This window comes from Aotus nancymaae, unplaced genomic scaffold (assembly GCF_030222135.1).
Source record: "Aotus nancymaae isolate 86718 unplaced genomic scaffold, 86718_ANA_hifiasm-v0.15.2.pri h1tg000011l, whole genome shotgun sequence".
In the NCBI taxonomy this organism is placed as follows: Eukaryota; Metazoa; Chordata; class Mammalia; order Primates; family Aotidae; genus Aotus; species Aotus nancymaae.
This window is the reverse complement of record NW_026988422.1, coordinates 77,379,127-77,403,024: the sequence shown is the minus strand read 5'-3', so window position 1 is coordinate 77,403,024 and position 23,898 is coordinate 77,379,127. Positions and strand designations below refer to the sequence as shown.

The following is a 23,898-nucleotide window of genomic DNA, read 5'->3' as shown; positions in this document are numbered from 1 at the left end:
TCTGGGCCCAGGACAAGTTCAGAAAACTACTTCAGTCTTAACAGTGTTGCCAAGGAATGGCCTCCCATCTCCCAGTGTCAGCAGTGACCTGGATAGGAGGGGAAAGTGCCCCTGTCTGTGAGGTCAGCTGCTGACTAACAGCTGTCAGAGGATGGCAGGGAGACTCCAAAATGATGCAGTGGAGGTCAGTGGGTTAATAAGCAGGCTCAAGATCCCCTAATAGTACTTAAGCCGTGGGAGTGAAGCCACTTGTCACAAGCCAAACATAGATCCCCTGATAACTGTCAATGTCCTGCCCTAGCCACCTAACAGCAAATTATCTTCCTTTTTTTGGCAGAGGAGCTAAGTAGACAGGCTTTAAAAGACGGGGGCAGCCTTCCAGGCAGTGCTGTTCTCACCTGGTGAGGTGAAGTCAATGGGCAGAGCTTCTTGAGTATCCTGTATCTATGATTAAACAAGGAAGATCTCTCCCCAGCTAATTCACTCAGTACATAAGCACCACAGCAAAGCAGAGTTCTTGGCTGCATGCCAGGTACCCAGTATTAAGAAGCCAGGACAAAAGTAGTTATGGAAACCATTTTTAATGCTAGGAAAATGTTTTTACTTTTACTGCCCAGGGAAGCTGTAGGGCTTGGCCTACATCCTGGAGGGCCTGGGGCCTCTGGAATCCACTCATTGTCACTGAGCTACAGCCCCCTTCCCACTCCCGTATCTGCTCAGGGTGGCGATGTGTTTGGCTCCTAGACTCTGTCTAATGGTTCCCCTGACACTCCTGCTTGGGAAGCCACAGAGTCACTGCCAAGGTGGCATGCTTCCCCATCTGCAGTGCCCTGTGCTTCCCGTCAGGAAGGACAGGTTGGGAGCATCCCTTTGTGGAGCCCATACAATGAGGGTGTCAGGTGTTACAGCTGCTTTGACACAAGGAATCTCATTCCATTTTAACCAATAATCCAGTGATACATAGGTATTGTCACCATTTCACAAACTTTGGAATTGGGGCTCTGGGAGGTGAAGTGACTTGGCCAAGATCACACAGCTAGTAAGTGGCAATGCTGAGGTTTGAACCCTGGCTCCAGAGCTCTCATTTGTGCTTAAAATAGGAACCTAGTTGGCCAGGCACGGTAGCTCATGCTGGTAATCCCAGCACTTTGGGAGGCCAAGGTGGGCAGATCACAAGGTCAGGAGATTGATACCATCCTGGCTAACATAGTGAAACCCCTTCTGTACTAAAAATACAAAAAAATAGCTGGACATGGTGGCACTTGTCTGTAGTCCCAGCTTCTTGGGAGGCTGAGGCAGAATTGCTTGAACCCAGGAAGCAGAAGTTGCAGTGAGCCAAGATCGTGCCACTGCACTCCAGCCTGGTGACAGAGCAACACTCCATCTCAAAAAATAAATAAATAAATAAATAATAGGAACCCAGGCAAAAGCAGGGACTGTGCTCTTTCTGTTGCTAATTGTTCCCATTGATTTATAAAGTTTCCTTTGGAGACAAAGTATCATCATAAATATGCAGTTGTAAAAACAAGCTCTCAAAACAGCTCCTTCCAGCTTTTGGTCTGGAGAGAGATGGCTCAGTGGGGTGAGGGGGTAGAATTATCCAGGAAGTATGACTGCCAGGGTGATTGGCTGCTGTGGGCAAGCAAAGTAATGTCCACAGATGACTAGATTTTAACAAGGTGCCAAAGCCTGCCACATCTTTTTATCCATTGTGGTTTCCCTTCGAGACAAAGATCTGAGAAGGAACGAAGTGGGAACAAGAGCAATGGTTCAGATTTGGCCGATGGCTTTTAACTTGGCCTGCCTCTGCCAGAGCTTGAGTGTCCTGATTCTGAAGTGATAGAATAGATTCCTTCCTGGAAGAGGGCCTCTGTGAGCTTCTGGGGGGCTCTGTGATCCGGAAGCACAGCACAGGCAGATCTCACAGAGGGAATTTCTCCAGTCAGTCTGTCAAACAGCTCTGCTTCTGAGGCCACCACCCAAGCCACAAAGACATAGCAGCCAGTGAGAGCTTCTGCTGTGCTTGAGAGCCTGGCTGGAAGGCCCAGAGCCCACCTTATAGCCCCTCAGAACAGCCAAGGCACCATCCAGGCCCTGTGTGTCTGTTCACACCTTTCAGTTGGGAAACAGGGATCCCCTGGAGACTTGTCTGGCAAAGATGATAGTATTCACAAATCATGTCATGTGTTCACCCCACGCTTCCAGTGTACTTGTCATAGACCATGGTGGGACACTGAGCAAATTCAGAGGTGACGGTCAAGTTTACATTCCTGTGAAAAAGTGACATAATGACTTAGCCAGAGCCTTTGGATCCAAACTCCAGCTGAAGGTAGTATGGGAACCAGGGGCCCTGCTTGGAACTAAAGTCCCCTGACATTGGCTTTTCATGAAGGCAGAAGAGTTAACACAAATCTGACATTTGTGTCAAAAGGACTCTGAGGAGTCTGCTACCCAGTCCTTGTGCAGTCGGGTTGTCTGCAGACTCACGCAGCAGCACCAATAGATTCCAGTAAATCCCTGCAGAATGAAACCTGTGAGAAGGTGGCCTTTGATTAAGGATGGACCGCAGAGGACAATTCCATACCCTGCATTTTCCATTTCCTCCTACAGAGGAAGAGAGGTTGCTAGCAGCACCTCCACCCAGCCAGGGTGTGGGTACCCACTGGTGCCGTCTCGCCTGCCAGCCCACGGACGGAATCTTGAAGGTCCTGAGGCAGCAAGGTGAGGGGCTTATTTAAGGGGCACGGCCAGGTGGCCAAATGAGGAAGCTGCTGGCCAGAATGCCCAGGCAGTTTCCACAGTGGAAATCTTCCACACTCCCAACTTACATGGCTTGTCTGTTCTTTCCTACCTACCCTCTCACCAGCCCATAAAAAGGGCAGAAGTGGGAAAGAAAGAAGCTAAGGGTAGACTGCAAAGCGTCTGCTCTGCTCAGTTGGGTCCATGGCTGTGTGTGCTGATGTCTCTACCCATTAAGTATCCAGACTCCTAGGATTTGCTGGGGATGGTGGGACAGCTGCAGCTTCCTGCAGACAGAAATACACAGATTCTGGTCCAGACACGACCAGACCCTAGTCTTGTAAGCCTCTGTCCAGGTGGGGCTGACAACAGAACCCTGAAGGGCTCGTCCACCAGAAGTCAGGCAGTTCTGGCCCTGAGAGAGGTAGAGGGGCCCCAACAATTTGAGCTCCTGCTGAAGGCTAAAGACCCCTTTCTGGACTTTGGCAAAAAAAGAAGGTCTTTTTTTCTCCTTAAGTTAGGGACAGGAAAACACATCCATCATGAATGTTTGAAGCCACATCACAGCCCTCACATTCAAGTTGACCTCACCAGGCCATGTGCCAGAGCCAAGTGACTGGACTGGACTCTGCAGGCCTGGTAAGTCACTTGAGTTAAGACAGCTAACCTTGAGCTTTTCCTCCACTGCAGAGAGGCACTGCCCCTGGTAAAGAGAAACCAGAGGCCCCATTTTTCTACAATGGAATGTCTACATAGGCAGGAACCTCTTCCAGTTGAAGAAACAAGTCCAGAGAGGGCAAGTGACTCACCCAGGCCTCACAGGGAACTGGGGTGCATAGCCAAGGGCCCAATTAGAAAGCATTTGATCCTCCATCAAAATAAATGCTAAAAATGCCACCAAGTTACCACAGTCCGTAATGGGTAGGCCTCATTCACAGGGGCTTTGCCCAAAAGGCTGCACGTTGTCTTGCTACAGTCTAAATCGCTTAAAAAACGGAAAAGTCGGAATGTTCCATTCAGAATGCAGTCCCATTAGGTGACATGTTCCACTGCATGGCCTAAAATTAATCAGTGTTTATCAGCTGCGTAAAGGATGTTGTAGTGGGATGTTTTATAGAGCAGGTAAACTGAAGGGGTGGCGCCCTCAGGGAACACGTGGTGGTTCAGGGCGGTATCCATCTCGTCCACGTACTCCACCTGCAGGGCGATGCTCAGGGCCTGGGACAGCGCCGTGATCTGGATGTGGTCACACTCCGTGGCCATGGGCTCCACTTCCTGCAGGGGCCAAAATGAAAACACAAGCCAGCTTAGGAGGGAGGCCTGGCAGAGGACAAGTGCGTTCAACTCTGGCTCTCAGGGTCATGGTCACAGCCTCTGCTGGGACGTCATCTTCAAAACATACCATGAGTTGGGTACGGATAGTCTCATGTCACACAGAGAACAACCTCACTGAGAGGCAGGACAGCTAGAAATTGCCACAATTGCAAGAAGCAAACCTAGATCTTTTCAATTCTAGACCTTGTAGTTACACCTGAGAGCAGGCCACTACTTTAGAGGGATCTGGAAAGGTGGGGCAGAAATTTTTCAGGTTGGGCGTCAAAGAATCTTAGAAATAAAAGGCACCCTGTCATAGAGGGGTGACTTTAAAGCTTAAGTGTTTACAGAGGCCAGGCTGGTGAGTGAGTGAGCGAGTCCGGGTGCTGCAGAGACGACGGAGGAGGCAGAGGCAAGCAGGGTCTACTGCTTAGTGCCTGCTGACACTGCCCTGCAAGAGCAAGGGCCGAGGGGCCAGATCAACTGATTTTCCAACAGAAATCCAAACATTCATATGAAAACTGCCCAATTTAAAAATATCATGCATCATAAACGCGTCTAGCAAATGTGACTCTTAGACTGTGACTGGAGTTTTGTAAACAGGCCAATCCAAATCTCTTATTTTTCAGATAGGAAATCTCCAGGGAGGGGAAGTGCCGGATCCCCTGGCTAGGGATGGGGTGCTGAAGTCTGCAGGAGAGGGCCAGGAGCAGAGCCCGGGGTTGGGGCTGAGACCCCAAGCACCTACATGAGTGCAGAAGTCTTTGATGTCCATCTCCTCATCAATGAAGTGCCGGAAGAAGTCTGCTCGGTTCTTGATGAAGGCTGACGTGAGCAGGCGCAGGAATTGCACGATGTGGTCCGAGGTGCTCTGGTCGTTGAACACCTTCAGCAGGCTGGACACCGAGCCGTCCTTCTCTACCAGTTCCACCACGCTGTAAAACTACGTCCACCCGGCCCTCAGCCAGGGAGGCCCAAGCAAGCCCTGGCCCTCCATCCGCACTCTCCCTCCGCATCCTCCCTCCCCACGAAGCACTCATGAGCATTTTCATTTGTAGATTCTCAGGTTGAGGTCGAAAATCAGTCTGAGATTCTGCCTAAGCTAAGTAACCCAGGGTTAGCTAGACTCGGTAGTTTGTACACTAGCCCAGAGGCACGTCTAGGGAGCAGCAGTTGGGTCTCCCCCCATCACTACCTGGGTTTGGATTCTCAGGTGCACACTGGGCAAGGATTTGAGAGTCCTCAATCCCCGCCCCTTCACTAATTGGATGGGGAGGCACGGGGTGGACATGGAACAGGGTGACGGACGTGCCTTCTCCCAGAGGGAGGGCAGGGCCTTGGGCTCCCTGTGCCCACACCCCCCACAAGCAGGAAGCAGCCCTCTGTCCTTCCCCAGCCAGGAGGAGCAGAGCTGTGGGTTGTTCGGGGGCTCCAGCCAGTGCCCGTTTCTGCCTGCTCTGCCACGTGTGGAAGGAGGGACCAGGTGAACTCACAGCGTTAAAGAAGTTTCTGAACTTGTGCTCCTCAAAGCCAGCAGCCAGAAGGTCATTTGGAGTCTGCAGTACACGTTCTTTGAACCTGCAGGGGGTTAGACTGGGTGCTTACAGGGAAACAGCGAGTGTGCTGTGATTGGCAACTGTGCGTCCCCCTCTCAACCCACTGCACCCACCAACCTCAGCTCAACCGCAGAACTTCCCGCCCCACCCCCGACACACAGCCATGTCCCATAAACATCACCCCGGCACGGCCAGGCCCTGGTGACTAAGGTGTGTTGTGCGTGCATGGTGGAAAGACAATATGGACTAGGGCGTGTGTGTTTCTGCATCTTCTCCAACTTCCTACTCAGTGACCTCTTGAGGACAGCTTGACTCAGTCATGACAGTATTGAATATTGACACCACAGCAATCGGCTGACGACACATACCAGGCCTCCCGAACACCCAGAGCTGGCTGTCAAGCATCTGCCAGCACCGAGTCCCCCTTGGGGACCTGCTCCACAGGCCCTTGCTCTGTGCATGCTGGGTGGTTCCTCTCTGCACCCATTGCAGGTCCCCCTGCCATGGCGCAGCCCCTTTCTTGTCCTGGTGCCCTCGGGGGACATGGCAAGAAACCCAGGCCTGGCCCTGGCTTCAGGACACTCCGAGTTTAGTGGCAGCAATGAGGTATGGAGGAAGGGCTGTCTCCCACAAAGACCAGGTGAGTGGCCCTGGGTGACCGGCTGGCAGGCACAGAACACTAAGGCCACACCTAGTTCTCCAGCCCTGCACCCATTCCCTGGGCAGGGGGACCAGGCTCTGACAGGACCCAGGAGGCAGGTTTCACAAGGGAATACAGAGGCCTAGGCCACCTCAGAAGCTGCTGTGCTCCTGGAAGGCCTGGTGCCTTGTAGGAGGACGGGGGAGGTGAGCGGGGAGGAGAAGGTAGTGTGTGTGGACAGGAAGCAGGTCTCCTAATTCAGAAGGAGTGTTTTTGCCTAGAGGCTGCCTGCCCCTGGCTGGTCCTGGCATATCTGAGTCCTGCCTGAGCCAGGACTAAATTGTCCTATTGCAGGTTGAGATGCCTGAACTGGAGGAAAGGAGCCTGTGCTGGCTTCTAGCCGCAGTCCCCTCCAGACCTGTCAAGTCCCCCTATGGCTTCTGGCCACAGGTTCCCCTTTGGCACAAATGCGAATGGTGATGACGCCTCAACTGCGGGGGTGCTGAGGGTGAACAGAGGGCTGCCCGAGAGGACGAAGCCTCCACTGTGGCGGGACCTGCCTAGGCTTCCTCTCTGGGCCAGGGCAAGGATCTGAAGGTCGGTGCTGGCTGACGCCTCTCGCTCAGGAGCCACCCTCATCATCACCCCCTGTTCTGTCTTCAGCAGCAGCAGCCTAGGTGGCCCATAGCCAGGGCACTGGAAGCAGCTCCAGGAAGCAGCCAGCTGCAGTCCACCCGGGTCACTCCAAGGGCCCGCACCCTCTTCTGGTCACTCTGTCCCTGCATAGCCATGAAGTGCACTGCTCTGCTCCCAGCTCTCCTGTCCCCACTCCCGCCCCTGAACCTCTGCCTCATTCCACATTCATTCCTTGCCAGTGACTTGCGGGCCCCTCTGTGCCAGGCACTGGGGACGCAGAGATAAGCAGCGCGTGGGCCCTGTCAGAAGGGGGCAAGCCCCTAGGCCAGGACATGCACCCCCGGGAGGCAAGGCAGGGATGAGGGGAAGGACGGCACTGGGGCTCAGAGGGCAAGTTCAGACAGGCCAGGGCTACACACAAGCCTAGGTGGGACCTCTGCCAAGTCATTTGACCTCCACGACGCTCCTTTGGCTCATCTGTAAGACTGGGTAATAACAGTGGCTCCCCTCAAAGAGCGTGTTCTCCAAGCCTCTGGCACACAGAAGTACTTTGCATACTTCTGGAACAAGGATGCGAGCTCCAGGGCTGGGGCAAGCAAGCATACTGCTGCAACATGCTTGCCCCAGCCCTGCAGCAGCACTGAGCAGAGAACGGGTGTCTGCCTGGGCAGCTCTGGGCTCACTGCACACACGGAGACGGCGGGTTGTGAAGGATGGATGACACTGATGGTAAGAGCTAGCACGGAACACGTCAGTCAGTGTTGCAAGTACTCACGAGTCAATCACTTAATGCCCCGGACAGGGCTATGGCCACTGTTCAACCAGGGAAAGGAGCTACAGAGGAGTGAAGCGACCTGCCTGGGGCCGAGGAATCCAAAGCCGGGTCAGAAGCAGGGCTACCTGGGCCCAGAGCAGCATCAGGCAGCATGTCAGGCATCCGCAAGCTCTAGTGTGTGTAGGATAAGTGGGTCCTTGTGCCTGGAGCTCAGGGTGGGTAGGCAACGGGGCAGGAGGGGCAGGGGCCTGGTGTGGAGGGCCTTGGTGTCAGGGACTTCCACTGCTCCTAGAGGCCAGGGGCATATTTCAAGCCTGGGAGTGACATGGTCTCAGTTTTTGTGTAAGAAGATGCAGGCTGAGGAGGGAGGACTGCCTGGGCCCGAGTTCGAGGCCAGCCTAGGCAACATAGCAATATCCATCTCTTAAGAAAAAAGAAAGAGAGGAAGAAAGTGTTTTTTAAAACATTAAAAAGAAAAAGTGCCGCCGGGCACGGTGGCTCACGCCTGTAATCCCAGCACTTTGGGAGGCTGAGGCGGGTGGATCACGAGGTCAAGAGATCGAGACCACCCTGGTCAACATGGTGAAACCCCATCTCTACTAAAAATACAAAAAATTAGCTGGGGCATGGTGGTGCGTGCCTGTAATCCCAGCTACTCAGGAGGCTGAGGCAGGAGAATTGCCTGAACCCAGGAGGCGGAGGTTGCGGTGAGCCGAGATCGCATGATTGCACTCCAGCCTGGGTAACAAGAGTGAAACTCCGTCTCAAAAAGAAAAGAAAAGAAAAGAAAAAATGCCGATGGTCTCATAGAGCCTTGTGGTTTGACTTATCACCTGTGTGCCCCGGCCTGCCTGCTGAGCGCCAGCCTCGGACATCCACTGCCCACCAGACACCCCCACTCCATGGCTCCCAGACATTTCAGACTTAGCATCGCCAAAACAGAGCTCCTGATCCTCCTCTGCCCTCCCTTGCAGCAAACAACTTCTCCATCCTGCTAACTCTCAGGTCAAACTCCTGGGAGTCATCCTTGACTCTGCCACGTCCAACATGCGAGTCGGGCACGAATCCTGTCTTCGCCACCTCCACGGGTGTCTAGACCTGGCCACTTCTTGCTATGCCCGCTGCATCCACCTGCTCATGCCACGGCCATCTCCCCTCCGGATCTCTCCCTAGCCACATCCCCCTGGCTGTGTCCCAGCCTCCGAGCAGCCAGCAGGGCTGGTCCCCCGCGCTATGCAATCCCTCGGTGGCTCCCATGTCCTTCAGGCTGAAAGCCAAGGTCCTTAGAAAGGCCTGAGGCCCTGTGTACCCTGCTACCCTTACCTTTCCAACCCTACTTGAAGATGCCAACCCCAGACCTTGCACTCTCGGCCTCTTTCCTGCCTGATTTTTCCTATAATATTTATCACGGTCTGACACCTCAAACATGATACTCATGTACCGTCCATCTTCTCCCATTAGGACACAAGCCCCACGAGGCAGGGATTTTCGTCTCTCTTGTTCACTGCAGTATCCCCACAGCCTAGAGCAGGGTCTGAACGTGGCACCCTGTGTGTGCCGACTGGACTGGGGAGACAGGACGGAGTGAAGGTGAACAGAGCACGTGGGCTGGCGCAGAGAGAGATGCAGGGGCCGGGCTTGGCCAGCATCGCCCACTGAGTCCTCACAACAGAACCTTGAAGTGAGTTATCATGTCCACCTTCCACAGGCATGAAAACTGAGGGTCAGAGAGGTCAAGTCACTTGCCCAAGGTCGCACAGCAAGTAAGCGAGAGAGTGAGGTCTGACCTCAGAGCCCCGGGCTGCTGCATGGCACAACTCCAGGGGACACGGGTGATGGGGAAAATAAAGGTGGGGTCATAATCCCTGCACTGTGCTGTGTTGGTTCCCACAGGGCTGTGAGAAAGTTGGGGAGGGGAATGGCTTGAAATAGCTGACTCTCCATCAAAAGGGGCTCTGCCAGTCTGTCGCTGGGAAACGGCTTGGTCAAGGAACAGATGGGTCAGCTTCTACCCTCTTTGAGATCATGCGTATTTTGAACAGGAGATGATGGCCTTAACCTAGTAGTTCTCAACCTCATAGGGTCCACTATTTCCCCCGAAAGGAGATTCTTGGCAGTGTCTGGAGACAGTCTGGACCGTCATGACTTGGGGAGGGCATTACTACTGGGATCTCGTGGGTGCGGGCCGCCCCCACGATAAGCATGATCTGGCCCAAAACGTCAGTCGTGCTGCTGTTGAGAAACCTGCCTTAGCCAAAGAAGTGCTCTGTGACCCACTGCCCCCTGTACTGCTTCAAGAGTGCATGTGGGTGCAGGTCTCAGACGAGGAGAGCCCGTGGCCCTCACCAAAGCTTCCAAGGGCTGTGAGACCCCCAAAGGTTAAGAGCCAGGTGGGTTCCTTAGCTCCTTGCTCCTCAAAGCGTGGTCTGAGGCCCAGCAGCCTCAGTGTCCCCTGGGAGCCGCTGAGAAAAGCAGTCCCAGCTCTGCCCGCTCCCACTGAGCAGGAATTCGGGTCCTAGCCAGGTCTCAGGCCTTGTTCATCTTTGTTTCTTTTTCTTGCTATGGACTAGAGAATCAGGGGCTTTGTACAAACATTCAGGTGTGAGAAGCCCTGAACTAGCCGAGAGGATAGGGGCCGCTCTGGACACAGACCTTCGCCAGCATGAACCTCAGGGCCAGGCCTGGCCAGCTGAATGCCTGGGTCACACACACTCCAAACCAAGGTCAGCGGGAATTATGCAGAACACTGGGGCAAAGGTTCTTTTGTGCGTGTTCTCTTTTCTTTTCAGAGTGGGTCACAAAGTACCTGCTCCGTGTAACTCACCTGGACTGACCCAGGCCAGTGGCTGAAACAGAAGGCTGGAAAGTGCCTGGAAGGTCACGGATTCCATCCTTTGCCCTCGGCCGCCCCCACCTCCACCACAGCGGGCAGCTGGGCACCCCCAACATCAAACACCTCTGCCAGGCAGCCCTTCAGCTCACTCTCTGGGAATCTCCAAGAGACTTGGGGCTAACCCAGCACAGGAAACACAGCCTCAGAGCCCAGGAGGCCCCGACACTCACTTGAAGATCTCCCTGCTCTTCCCCAGCAGGGACTCCAGGTAGGAATAGCCCAGGGCCCTGTAGAAGCAGTTCCCATCCCCTTTGGTCTTCCGGATGGCGGTGAACCTTTTGCTGAGTTCCTGAGGGGACAGAAAGAAATGTGGGTATTTGCAGCAGCAACGGCTCTGTGTGGTTTGGGTGCTGGGACTGGCCACATGCCCCCATCTCTCCCAGGAAATGCCTGCTCCTTCCCTTCAGGCTCCTGTCCCATCAGCCTCCCACCCTCGTTCATCCCCCGAGATAAAAATACACCACATTGTCCTGTGTGTCCATCCCTGCCTCCAGGCAGCCTACAGCCCAGGAAAGAAGATGGATGATTAGACAGTGGCAGTGTGATGACAGAAGGTGTGCCCGGCTGGGTCCCATGGGGCACCGGCATTGCACTGGATTTTGAAAGTTGGGGAAGGCTTCCTGGGGGAGCAGCACTGAGGATTGGCAGCTGGCAGAAGTGGGGGTGGGGGCTGCATGTGTGAGCAGGGGCAGGAAGGGTGGGCTCCAGCTCTGCCTCTAGCAATAAGTAGGTGTCCCTCTGAACTGGCCTGCAATACCCTTTCCTGCCTCACAGGACTATAAGCAGCGTTTCGACAGCAGAGGATGATTTTCAAGGGGCCTGGGAGTTCCTGTTTCTCCACATAGCCATGAGAAGGCTCAGAGCTGACTTGGGCCCACCTGAGGGCATCTGGCAGTGGGCAGGCAGGCACTCTCTGGAGTCCCTGGCTCATCTTCCAGGAGGGCTCTGGGGTACATGAGAGTCAGCAGGCTGCAGAGCCCAGATCCTGCCCTGGGGGTGCCCCTACAGCAGCGTCCCAACCACATGATGCCCACACCACTACCCCTGGCTGCTGATGGACACCTGACCCAAGCTGGACCCATCAGAGCTCTGAGGATAAGTAATGGGGCCCAGCAATCGTGTTGCATGTCTGAGATCGAACTCGAAGGAAAGGGGCTGTGGGGCCAGTGCCAGAGCAAGCCTGTCCTACAGCGAGAGGAGGTCTACAGAGTGCAGAGAGCAGCCAGGGCCTGATGCCAGAGGGATGGAGCAGGCACCCACCTCCTCCTGCCACCCATGAGTGAGTGCTCCATGAGCCATCCCTACAGCCCGCCCACAAATCCCTTTAGCCTCACTGGGTGAACTTTCCCTCCAAGAGGACTTCCAGCACAGCAGTTATGAATGTGGCTTATGAGACTCGGCTGCCTGGGTTTAAATCCCAGCTTAGCCACTCATGAGCTACATGGCCACCACTTAATTTCTGTGCCTCAGTTTCCTCAGCTGTAAAATGGGGGTCATAAAAGTACTTACCTCACAGAGTTGTAATGAAGTCTCGGTGAATAAATAAAACGTTAGGATAGTACTAAACTTTTAAACGAAAATTCCTTTTTTGCTAAGGCAAATGTCCAACATCAACAGATCCTAGGAGTCCTTGCATTCACCCCCGAACCCAGCCCAAACTATTGGTCCTCAAAGAGGCATTGCCTTTACGCTCCCAACCCCAGCCTGTTCCGTTTAGGATGCTCTTCTCGCCGACCTCTGCCTCACCTGGATTTTCCTTCGGTAAATCCTGTTTTCAGGATGGTCCCGAAGAATGCATAGAATGTCACATTTTTCTGATATTAGGTTGAAAGATGTTTCACTCTGAAAGACAGGGAAGGAAGAAATGCTGTGACAATTTCAAAAGCAACCAATGGGATTCTGCGAGCTGGTGGCCTCTGAACTGCAGGTTACAGAAACAGTGAATGAGACCTTCCCACCTTCCCATGCTGGGAGTATGTTACCAGCACCCTAGACGCCTGCTGGGATCACCACGTTTCCAGGACAGGGCTAGTTTCCAGGATAGGGTTGGGGCCATTGTGAAAAGGTAGCCCTGGTTATGAGGAAACTCATCTTGTTACTTGAAACCTGATTCATTTCATAGAATGTGTACCTCAAACCTAATGAACCTTCATGCTGGAGGATAAGGCCCTTTGTCTCCCTTCATCCCTCCTCTCTCATTCATGCATTCATTCATTCTTTTATTCATCCCACAGTTCCTGAACATCCAGCCTATGCCAAGCACTGTGGCGCATGTTGGAAAAATGAAGGAAGAACACCTGGCTCCCCCCACCCACAAGGCTCACCGTCTACAGGGAAAAACAATAAAGATGGGGATAACAAGGTCCCCAGAAGAGGCTGCAACTGCATGACACTGGTACATGGAGACGCCAGGGAAGGTGTCAGCGATCTGAGTTCACGGAGCATAGGGCGGGAGGGCATCTTCATGCACCACCTACCGGCAAAAGTTCATACTGCAGCTCAGCTCTGGGTCTAGGTTAATTTCAACCCCAGAAAGGCAAGCCTGCTACAGACAGGGTCTCTCCAAGTCCAGGAATAAATCAGAGGGCAGGGAGGAGGCAACTGCAGAAGGAAGCTTCAGGGTGAAGGGAGCTTCAGGAGACACCTTGTTCTAGCAGCCGGCTCCCCGTGGGCCCTGTCTCCGCATTGTGCTATCTTGTCAGCAGGGTTCAAACAGGCAGGAGATGCATCTCTGCCTTCAACCTGCCCAGAGCTGCTTTGATTGCAGCATAAACATACTGTGAGAAAAATGGTGTTAAAGCCACTTTAGTTTGCAGCTTAAAAGAAGCAAGGCCGGCTCCTGCACACAACCCGGAGAGACCATTTTTATGCAATAGAGCACTGTGGATGGTCACTGTTCATTAGGATTTTTGTAAATAGAAATCTAGTTTTCCATCCATTTATCACCATCATTTTTTACATTTAGTTGTAACTGGCCTTTTTCACGTCACACCTCTGGCCACAGTGGCCTTTGCTGGCAGCCTCTCAGCCTCATCACTGACCAGATAATGACCTCAACCCAATACCATCCTGCTCAGAGAGGAGCCCTCTGATACTACAAACCCCTTTCTCCACTTGGAGAAATATCTCCAGGTTTTTGATGATTAGCTTTTTCTAAAACACAGCACACAGAAGCAGAAAGCTGGCCCATGAGATTAGACAATGAGGCTTAAATGACTTGTTGCCGCTGTCTCCACATGGGACAGAAGGCAAACTTCCATCTGGCCCTGAGCCTGTGTCCGGTATCAGGTCAGGGGAGAAGCTGGGACTGGGCAGGGGTGTTTTTAGGGGGCCTGGATGACAGCTTGTCATACTGTCTGCCATCTTCCATTCACCCGGGGCCTGGCACAGAGAAGGGGGTAAGCTACCTCCTCCATGAAGCCTCCCTGCTCTCCCCACCTCATCTGAGTCAGGCTCAGGCTCTCCCTTGAATTTGCACTTTATTCCTTTTCTCCCTTTCTGGTGGCAACAAACACAATCTCCCCCAGGCAAGGGGGATTTAGGGAAACTTCCCAGGAGAAAGCTTAAAAATAGAGGATGAGTTAATTGTTTTAAAGAACAGGATGAAGAATGTTTCCTAAAGAGTAAACAGCATGCAAACACTTGGGGGGTGGGGAGAAGGGATTCTGGATTTTGCTTCTAGAAGCTTTCATTCTTTACCCACCCTTCTTTGCAAAATTAATCCTGCCCCAGGCTCCTTCCTTCCTTCTGCCCTGACATCATAGCACAGGCTGGCAAAGCAACAGGAAAACCATCAGGAAGAGACAACCACAAGAGGGCAGGTGCCGAGGGCTGTTGTCCTATCAGCCGTGGCCCATTTCCTCCCCGCTAATGGAATCCCACAACACGATAAAAAATGCCTGAGTAAGTCACAACAATCCTACCGCTTTCCCATTTTCCTAGCCTCCCTTGCAGCTATGGGCAGCCAGGTAGCTGGGGTTGGCCAGCTGGACCAAAAATCCACTGGGGATTTCTGGGGAAGCTTTTGGTTTTGGATAAAAGGAACAGAGATGGAGTGTTCTACCCTATCCTGCCGTTAATGCAGACGCGATGTCTCAGCAGCCATCCTGCAAGCATGAGGCTGAAAGTCAACACGTGGAAGATGATCAGGTGATCTGCTGCTGCCCTGAGCCCAGGAGGTTTGGAGTGATAACAGGTGCCATTATTGTGCACAAACTATGTTCCAGAATTGGGGAGAGAGGCTGACATGTCCCCATTATCTCACTTAATCCTCACAACCACCTCCTGAGATGGGTATCATTATACAACAAGTTCAGGTGCCCTGTGCTAAGAAGTAATTTTAGGCAGCTCTATCTGACTCTGAAGCTCATGGAAATTCTACCATCCCAAACTGCTAGGCAGGCAGAGCACAGAGTCCAGGAGGTCTTGAAGGACCAAGGCTGCTAAACACAAAGGAACATTCCACACAGGGCAGCCTAGGGCCTTCTTCCCAACAGGCCAGGTCCCGACCTCCTGCCCCTGGGGCCTCCCCCAGCAAAGTTCTTCATCCTACTCCTGACCTTGGAGGCTCAGTGTCCACAACAGCGTTTTCTACTCTGAGAGATGCTCACCACAGGTGGAACAAGAGATGATTTACAGGCAACATCCAGACATGGTGGTAAAATATGTCAGTGATATCCAGAAGGAAAATGACTTTTCTACCTCCTTCAAGCCTTCTAATAGCATCAGGGAGAAAGACGGCTCTAGCATACCTTGAACTCCTTTCTACTTTGCTAGTCTCTCAAGAGTGGGCAGGCCTCTGACTCGGAGCTTAAAATCATTCCATTTTCATTTGTGTTTTTTTCTTTTAACTTAAACCAAGCCAGATTTATTGACTTCAAAGGCAAATTTATAAAAAGTTAACACGTTTTGGTCTATTCTAAATCATGAAAGATTGACATTACTAGCATAATAACAGTTGCTAGCTGTACAATTAATCTGGCACTCATACAGCATGCTAATACAGCAAATATTCATAGGATTCCATACGTTTCAGAACGAAAGCTCTACCTCTGCTGCCTGGAGTGGATGGTAAGAGGACACACAGGTGATACTGAAAAACAAGTGCTCCTGCTCTGCACCTCCCGTTCCCACTCACGCATGCTGACTTCATTCCAAAGTCCCATTATTTACCTAACACTGCGTTTATACTGTATAAAAGGCTTGTTGTTTTTACAGACTGCTGACTTCAAATGATGGCTTGGGTCTTTTTAAATCATGATCAAAAAGCAGAACAACTATATTTGATACTGCTTTGCTTAGACTGCCCAAAACCAAACCAACATGGCGGAAGGGGGACAAAATTAGCTGCGTTTACTCTGCGGTGTGTGAGGAGGCAATCGACGGAGGAGTGGAGAGGATTGAAGGAATTAGTCTTCAACATGCAGAGATAAGTACTTCAGTGCAGAAAACTGCCATCAGAGTTAAAACGAGGAATACTTCAAGGTGGATTAGGAACGGGGGTGGCACCTATACCAGGAAAGACGAGTTAGGTTTCCATTTGCTCTATTAATATAAACTTTGCATTTTTGACAAATCTACTTAAGCTCTTTAAAAGAGCCAAGTTAAGGAAAAATACTGCATAGGGCCGGGCGCGGTGGCTCATATCTGTAATCCCAGCACTTTGTGAGGCCGAGGCGGGCAGATCACCTGAGGTCAGGAGTTCGAGACCAGCCTGGCCAACATAGCGAAACCCCGTCTCTACTAAAAATACAAAATTGAGCCAGGCGTGGTGGTGGGTGCCTGTAGTCTCAGCTGTTCGGGGACCGAGGCAGGAGAATCACTTGAACCCGAGAGGCAGAGGTTTCAGTGAGCTGTGACCACGCCACTGCACTGCAGCCTGGGTGACAAAGGGAGACTTCATCTCAAAAAAATAAAAATAAAAAAAACACCACATAGCAGGTCGGAGCCCTCTCAGCTGCTAAGAGCTGAGTTCACACACCCTCAGGACACGCTATGGGCACCAGCCTCAGGAGGGTCTTTTTTCATTGCCCGCTTCATCCCTGATCCCTATTTCCATTCCTCCATCCCCCCACGCCTCTATAGGGATTCTCTACAGCATGTCTTTCTAGATATAGTTGTTTATTATTACAGTAAAACATACATAACCTAAAACTTATGATTTTAACCGTTTTTAAGTACACAGTTCAGTGGCATTAAGTACCTTCACACAACAGAGCAACGATCACCACCATCATCCCCAGAACTTCTAATCTTCCCAAACTCAAACTCCCGCACCCATTTTTTTCATGCATGTCCTTATGATGAATCTCTACTCATTAAATACTAACTCCCATCTGCATGCCCCCAGTCTCTGGCGACCACCTTTCTACTTTTGAATGTGACTATTCTAGGTACCTCATATAAATGCAATATATCTGTCCTTTAAAAAATACAGACTTGTAAGTGTGCATGCATTTGATGTTGGCATAATGTTAGTCTATAGATATTCTGGAGGTTTGTTTTTCCTTTACTCCACACTGTGTAAAGCTGCCCCTGCTTACAAATGTCTTGCAGGTGGGCTACCTCCATCTGCAGGTGACAGAACTTTAAGCTAGCTCCAGCGCCCCAGTGGTCCCAGATGTGCTTACTGGGGCACCTGGAGACAAGTGGATTCTCACTTTGGCCCTTCAAGTCCCCACCTGGCACTTCCGGAATGACCCAAGTCCACCCAAGTCGGTCCCCTGCCATGCCCCCCTAGCAGGGCCCTGGCCACACCCCTGGCAAGACTAGAGACTCAAGCTCCCTGGAGAACCCCAGGCATACCCTAAATTTACTAGCCCATAATCAGGCATGACGCTTGCCCTGGCTGACTCTCATTCATATTTGCTTTATAAACCATGGCTGAACATTTCTAGGATGTTATGGAGAAAGGACAGGCCACATCTGACAATGTCCTGTCAGACCTAATTAGGCCACCTAAAAGGACTTTAGCCCTTTAATTGCTGGTTTGCAAATAGATGCTAATTAATTAAGTCAGATAGCACAGTGGCTTGGAAACAGATTTAGCAGCTTGTGTGGAGGAATACATTTCAAAGTGAGAAAAGGATGATCTTTAATCACTGCTTTTCTCCAGTAACCCTGGGAACTAGCAGAAAGCGCTAGGACGTAGGCTTGCTGTTCAGACTGGCTTCGAGTCTTTGCTGGGAGCCAGCACTACATCTGCCCACTGGTCCTTCCTCCTACATCCCTGGAGCACTGGCTGAGACTGAAGAGCTGGCATATGAAACTCCCACCATGACGCCGGAGAGCCTGCCCTGGTAACCCCATCCCTCATCCATGTACCGAGCCCCACCTCCAAATTTAGGGAAAGTATGAGTCCCCACGTTCCTCTGGTTTTGCTGATTGAATTAAGTCAGAGAGCCTGCCAAGCCTCTGTATAGACTGCAGCCTGCCCGCATAACCCAAGGACTCCTGAAGCAGCCCTCAGCCATGGGCCCAGCACCGTGGACTGCTCCCGGGGCTGGAAGGAAATGCCCCTTTACATGTGTATTCCGGGGTATGATATGTGACATATGTATGCATGCAGTGCTCGACGTTTTTTTGTTTTTGTTTTTGAGATGGGATCTCACTGTGTTGCCCAGGCTGGTCTCAAACTCCTGGGCTCAAGCAATCCCCCAACCCTGGCCTTTCAAAATGCTGGATTACAGGCATGAGCGCCCAGCCTCAGAGGTGTTGTATTCATGAGGTGAGCGATGATAAAGGTTGGGAAGCCATGGATATAGGGCGGCCGAGTGCCCTGTGTGAGTTTCCTGTGACTGCTGTAACAAACAGTGTCTTGAAATAACACACATCTATGATCTGACAGTGCTGGAGGCCACAAGTCCCAAAGGAGTGCTGCTGGCCTCAAGCAAGATGACAAGTGACGGGGCTGTGCTCCTTCCACGGGCTCTAGAGGAGCATCTGTTTTCTCTTCTTCTGTTTCTAGAGGCTCCCGGGTTTCCTGGCTCACACACCCGCTGTGCCCCCACCCTCTCCCACATCACTCTGCCTCGCTCTCATAAGGACCCCGTGATTACATTATTGTGTCTACCCGGATAACTCAGGATCCTTCATTGAATCCCATCTGCCAAGTCCCTCTCACCATGGTAACATAGTCACAGGTTGTGGGGATTAGGACGTGGACATCATTGGGACCATTGCTCAGCCTGCTACATGTCCCTTCTCTGCTGCTCCGCTAAGAAAAGTGAGAAGACCCTGCCCTGAGGCTTCACCCCCTGGGTCAGTTATTGGCTGGCTTTGCAAAGACCCTGACCTGGGCCCTGGTCTTCCCTCTTATAACATGCCTGGACACGTACAGCATCCTCCCAACAGACCCTCAGATCTTCCTCTCACTAGAGCTCTGACTCCACGGCCACCCACCGCTCGGAAGTCCGACTGCCCTCCTGCCCACCTCGCCCCCTCCACCCCCCGCAGGCTTCTCCAGCTCCCCAGAATGCTCCTCCATCCAAGCAGAGCTCACGCCCAGACCCGGAAGTGCTCCTCCACTCCTCTCTCCCCGACCGCCCTGTTGACCCAAGCTGCCATCATCTCCCCCCAGGGAGGCTGCACTGACATCTGCCCAGTGACCTCCTGTCTTCCACTCCTGCCCCCATCCCAGCCCATTCTCCACAAGCTGCTTAGCCAGCAAGGGCACACCCTTCCTCCACGCCCTCCAGTGTCCTCGCTCACTGAGGCCAAGACTCAACCTTTTATACAACAACCTCCCAGGTCTGACCCCATGTGGCCCATTCACAAGACACACCCATTCTCACCTCAGGGCCTTGGCACAGCTGCTCCTTCAACCTGAATTCTTCCTCTGCCTTTCCCAAGATGCAGGTGGCGTCACCTCCTCAGAGACCTTCCCATTCCCATCCACATCCCTCTCACCTTTATTTCTTCAGGGCACGATCTGACAGGCTCACCTGCTTACCTGCATGCTGCCTGGCTCCCTCCACTGGAATGTCAATTCCATGAGGGCAGGGACTTTGCCTATCGGTGCTGGCTCCTCAGAGCCTGGCACACAGCCATGCTCCAGAAATGTATAGAGTGTTACGGGTTGAACTGTGTCCCCCTCCCACAAATTCCTATGCTGAATTCCTAATCCTTGGTACCTCAGAATGTGATTTTATTTGGAAATAGGGTCATTGCAGCCATAACGAGCTGAGATGAGGTCATACTGGAGTAGGGTGGCCCCCATCCAATCTGACTGGTGTCCTTATAGAAAGAGGAAGCTAGGACACAGACCCACAGGAAGCACGCCACGTGAAGATCAGAGTTCGGCAGCCACAAGCCAAGGAGCTTGGAGGGAGGCCTGGAACAGAACCTTCCTAGTACCTTCAGAGGGAGCACGGCCCCGCTGCCACCTTGATCTTGAGCTTCCAGCCTCCAGCACCGTAAGAATCCATTTCTGTTGCTCTACACCGCAGTTTGTGGTGCTTTGTTATGGCAGCCTGGGAAGCTCACACTGCGTGAATGAACGGGCGGATGCATGCATGGGATTAGCTGGGCTCTGGCTCCAGCCTGGCTCCCTCCAACCCTGTGTCCACTTCACTGTCAGAGACAGCATCCAAGTCAGCCACCTCTTACTTGTCAAAAATATGTTACGGTTTCCCCCTCGTTGGCGGAATAAAACCCAAAACCCACAGCACAGCAGTGAGGCCCTGCACAGATCATCCTGACCCCACCACATTTTCTAGACTCAATTTCCCTACCTCCCTCAATCTCCTTGCATCTTCAGAGGCTGTTTACCCTTGCCAAAATCCCCCATTCTTGACCATCCTTCAAGGCCTGATAGCCCACTGTCCCTTCACCCCGCACCCCCCAGTAGGAATGTACCCTTCCCAAATCCTTCTTGAACACTCATGTACATCCTTCAACACAGCTCAAAAGACCTTCCCCAGCTCAAAAGACCTCCTCTGCAAAGCCTTCTGACACCCCAACTCCCTCAGAGCATACTGACTTCCCACTGTGTTTCCAAAGTCCTTAGGCCTCTTAGGCATGACCTACAGCTCAGACACTGCTTGTGTCCAGCTGTCTTGACCAGCAGGCAGTGAGCTCCTAGAGCGGACAGGCACCTTGTCTTTCTCATCTGTCACAGTGCCCAGCACAGGCCTGACAAAGGTGCCTACTGGGGGCCTGTTTGACAAATGACAGAACAAAGCACAATAGGACCCTGTGGTTTTCCTGCTTATGTCTGACTCATTCATTCACCAAACATGAAATGCACCTTGAACGCAGGAGACCCTGCGCTATTCGCAGTCCCTGCCAGAGGCCTGGTCCTTGTCTCACCCCTGCCTTCCAAGGGGCTTTGTGTCTTCCACAGGGGGCCTTCCTCAAGCTTAGCCCAGTGATGTAGAAACAGGAAAGCAAAGAAGATGCTGTATTTTCCAAGGATATTTCTTCTGTCCACCACACACACACACTCACCACCATCCACACCATGCAGGCTCAACATAAAAACCCACCACGAAGCACAGAGCCACGACATGCCCTAGGTGGCTCAATGAATGCCATGTGAAGGGAAGGAAACAGACCCTGCATGGCTTCCACCCCTGTGATTCCCAGACAGATGTCCTATTTTAGTGGGTTAACCACTACATCCATCTCCAAGGCACCCAAGCCTCCAGTGAGGGGTGAGGGCTTTGGACCCCATCTTCCCTCTAACTCCCGGTCTCCCGAGTCAGGGCAGATGGGGGCAGAGTGAGCAGCCTCACTGCATGGCACAGAGAGCAGCTATGGCCTCTGCTGTGCTCTCAGCTGCCAAGTGGTGGCCAGAGGGCATGCCAGTCTCCAGCTCCAGGTGGCTAAGCCGATCATTACCCCAGCTCCACCACTCCCTGGTGAGTGATGCAGAAACACCTGGGCTACCTTCCAGGAGCAGCTCAATCAGGTAAACCCTAGGGCAGGAGGTAGAAGCAGGAAGCTGGTGCTTCCAGATGCCGCAGAGGCCCCCCAGCCACGCCCCAGCAGTAGGCTGGCTTGGCTGGGACATCCCCAGCTCGAGTGCGCTGGCTGCCTAAGCCACACCCAGATTGTGCCAGGCCATGACCAGGCTTTGACCCATGCCCCCATCCGGCAGCATCCTGCCGAGGTGACCCATTTTCCTGCCCTGGCATAGGAGAGAGGAGCTTGAAGAACCAGGGATCTATGCACACCCATTTCCCGGCTAATCATCTCACAGGGTCCCCCAGCAGCCCATCGCACAGATGTGCAAAACGGTGCTGAGGGGGAGAGCAGACCAACCAAAGACTCCTCGCTTTCCAAGAGGTGGAAGTGAGACTTGAACCCAGGGCTGTGTGGACCCAACTCAAGCCACCCAGCCCTCACTCCACAGGCTCCCTGTAGCCCCCCTGATCAGGGTTGAAGGGTCTTAGGGAACCATCCCACCCAGTCACCTACAGGATGCCTGACCCCACAACAACCTGGAAGGTGAGCTGATGTAACTCAAAGAGCACTGAACTGAGAGTCCAGAGGTCTGGGTTCAAGTTCCAGGTCCACCACAATCAGTACCAGCCCTTTCCTGCCTGGCCTCAGTCTCCCCACCTGCCCAAGCCTGGGGTTAGCCTGGCTCAGAGCGTCTCTGGCCCCGTTCTGTGCAGACAGGGCTCTCCATCAGGGATTCCCGAGTGTTTGCTTTTCCCCTACCCGTAACTCACGCATCTCACAACTTGAGGCAGCCTCTCCACGTGGGTCCTGACTCCAAAGATGGAGACTGTCCAGCTGCCCGCGAGGATAGGCGACCTGGCCCCCCGTGCAACCCCTAGATCCTCTCGTGGGGTTGGGGCAGGGGCCGAGCCCTCGGGTGGGTGGGGCCGTGGGCTGCTTACTGGGGGGCTACTTAACTAAGAGGAGGCGACCCGTAGCGCTGCAGCCTCCCTGTCCCCGCTCCCTTCGAGGGCTCCCACCCAGCGCCGTCGGGGCGGCGCCAGGGGCCACCTGGGGCGGACACGCTGGGAGCGGGGACTCGGGGCAGAGCTGGACCTCCTCAGCTGCGCGTCCACGGGGGACAGGGGGGCGCAACCCGGCCCCCAGCCTCCGTCCGGACTCCGTTTTCTAGGGGGTCGGAAGGCGGCGGGGGTGGGTGGGGGTCTGAAACTCTTGCCCAAACCCCGACCCACGGGTGCTCCCGCCATGGCGGCGACCCCGCCCACTGCGCCCCCTGCCCGCTCCCCCTTCGCGATTCCCCAAGATCACTGACCATAGTGACCGGAGCCGCCGGGCTAGGTCCGGCCCCAGCGAGGAGGGATCCTGTGCGGGAGGTGCCGCGGCTGGCGCGGGCGGGCTCCGCCGCTGGGTCGGGTGGCGGAGACCTCGAGGGCGTGGGGGCAGCGGAGAATACACCCGACCGCTCCGCAAACCAAAGGTTAGACCTCCACTGTGTCCCAGCAAGACACACGCCCCGCGATTGACGTCGCAGGAGAGCAATTAGGAGCCGGGTCGCAGGACGTCATAGAAAGTGGGTGGGACTTCACGCTCCTTCAGCCTATGCTTTAGGGCCCATTTGACAGGATGCCTCCCCCTTTTAAAGACACAGAAAGCTTTTAACTAGCCGAGGAGTTAGCTCAACCCAGAAAGACAGGTCCTAGTTTGTAAAGGCTGAAGGGCTTTTGAGCAAACCGAAAATTGGAGTCTTCGGAAGGATTAGCTGGCCCTCATTAATTCATAAACAAGGTCACATAAGTATAGTTTGCACAAGATCAGAGGATAGGCGCTTAGGGAACACGTGTCCAATAACATTAAGTGTGGCTTCTATATAATATTTTACCCCCTTCCAACTCATGAATCAGTAGGTTGCCACGCACCCAATTAATGTTTGTTGAATGAATAAATGTCCCGGATCGTTGACTCTGTGGCTCTGGAATTGTAGGGATATCCGTGAACCAGGTCTAGATGACTCACCTTGCGTACAAGCTCATTATTACTGGACATCAAAATAGGAATATTTATCATCCAAAGATTCATTCACTAGCCCTTGAGTCCTGGAGGAGCTGCTTTGGGTGTGGGAGGGAGAGTTTGTAGGGGAGGGGGACTCAATGTACTGCATGCATCCACTTTAGAATATTAATATTTCCAGGAGCATGTATTGAGCAATTCCCCTTCCTGCTGCTGCCCCCCTCCCCACCACTGTCCCCACTTACTCAGTAAGCCCCAGGCACCGGGCTAGGCTCTAGGCAAACAGACATCTGAAACCATGTATCATGTCCTGGGTAGGGAGTGTGGAGTTAATGGAGGCTCCAGGCGCAGTAACAATAACGGCTAACTTTTTACAGTTATTTATAGTTATGCAGAACACTTACTATGTATCAGGTGCTATCCTGAACTCTCC

General features: G+C 53.0%; 1 protein-coding gene across 1 annotated transcript; it reads right to left on the bottom strand.

Moving 5' to 3' along the window:
- Positions 1–122: 122 nt before the first annotated feature.
- On the bottom strand, positions 123–22,817 carry OTUB2 (OTU deubiquitinase, ubiquitin aldehyde binding 2). Its single transcript, XM_012458266.2, has 6 exons — positions 22,771–22,817; positions 12,300–12,395; positions 10,724–10,842; positions 5,547–5,631; positions 4,802–4,996; positions 123–4,014 (listed from the first exon to the last, which is right to left on the bottom strand). Exons 1-6 carry the CDS (start codon positions 22,771–22,773, stop codon positions 3,808–3,810), a joined length of 705 nt encoding a protein of 234 aa, XP_012313689.1. The 5' UTR covers positions 22,774–22,817; the 3' UTR covers positions 123–3,807.
- Between the last annotated feature and the right edge of the window lie 1,081 nt (positions 22,818–23,898).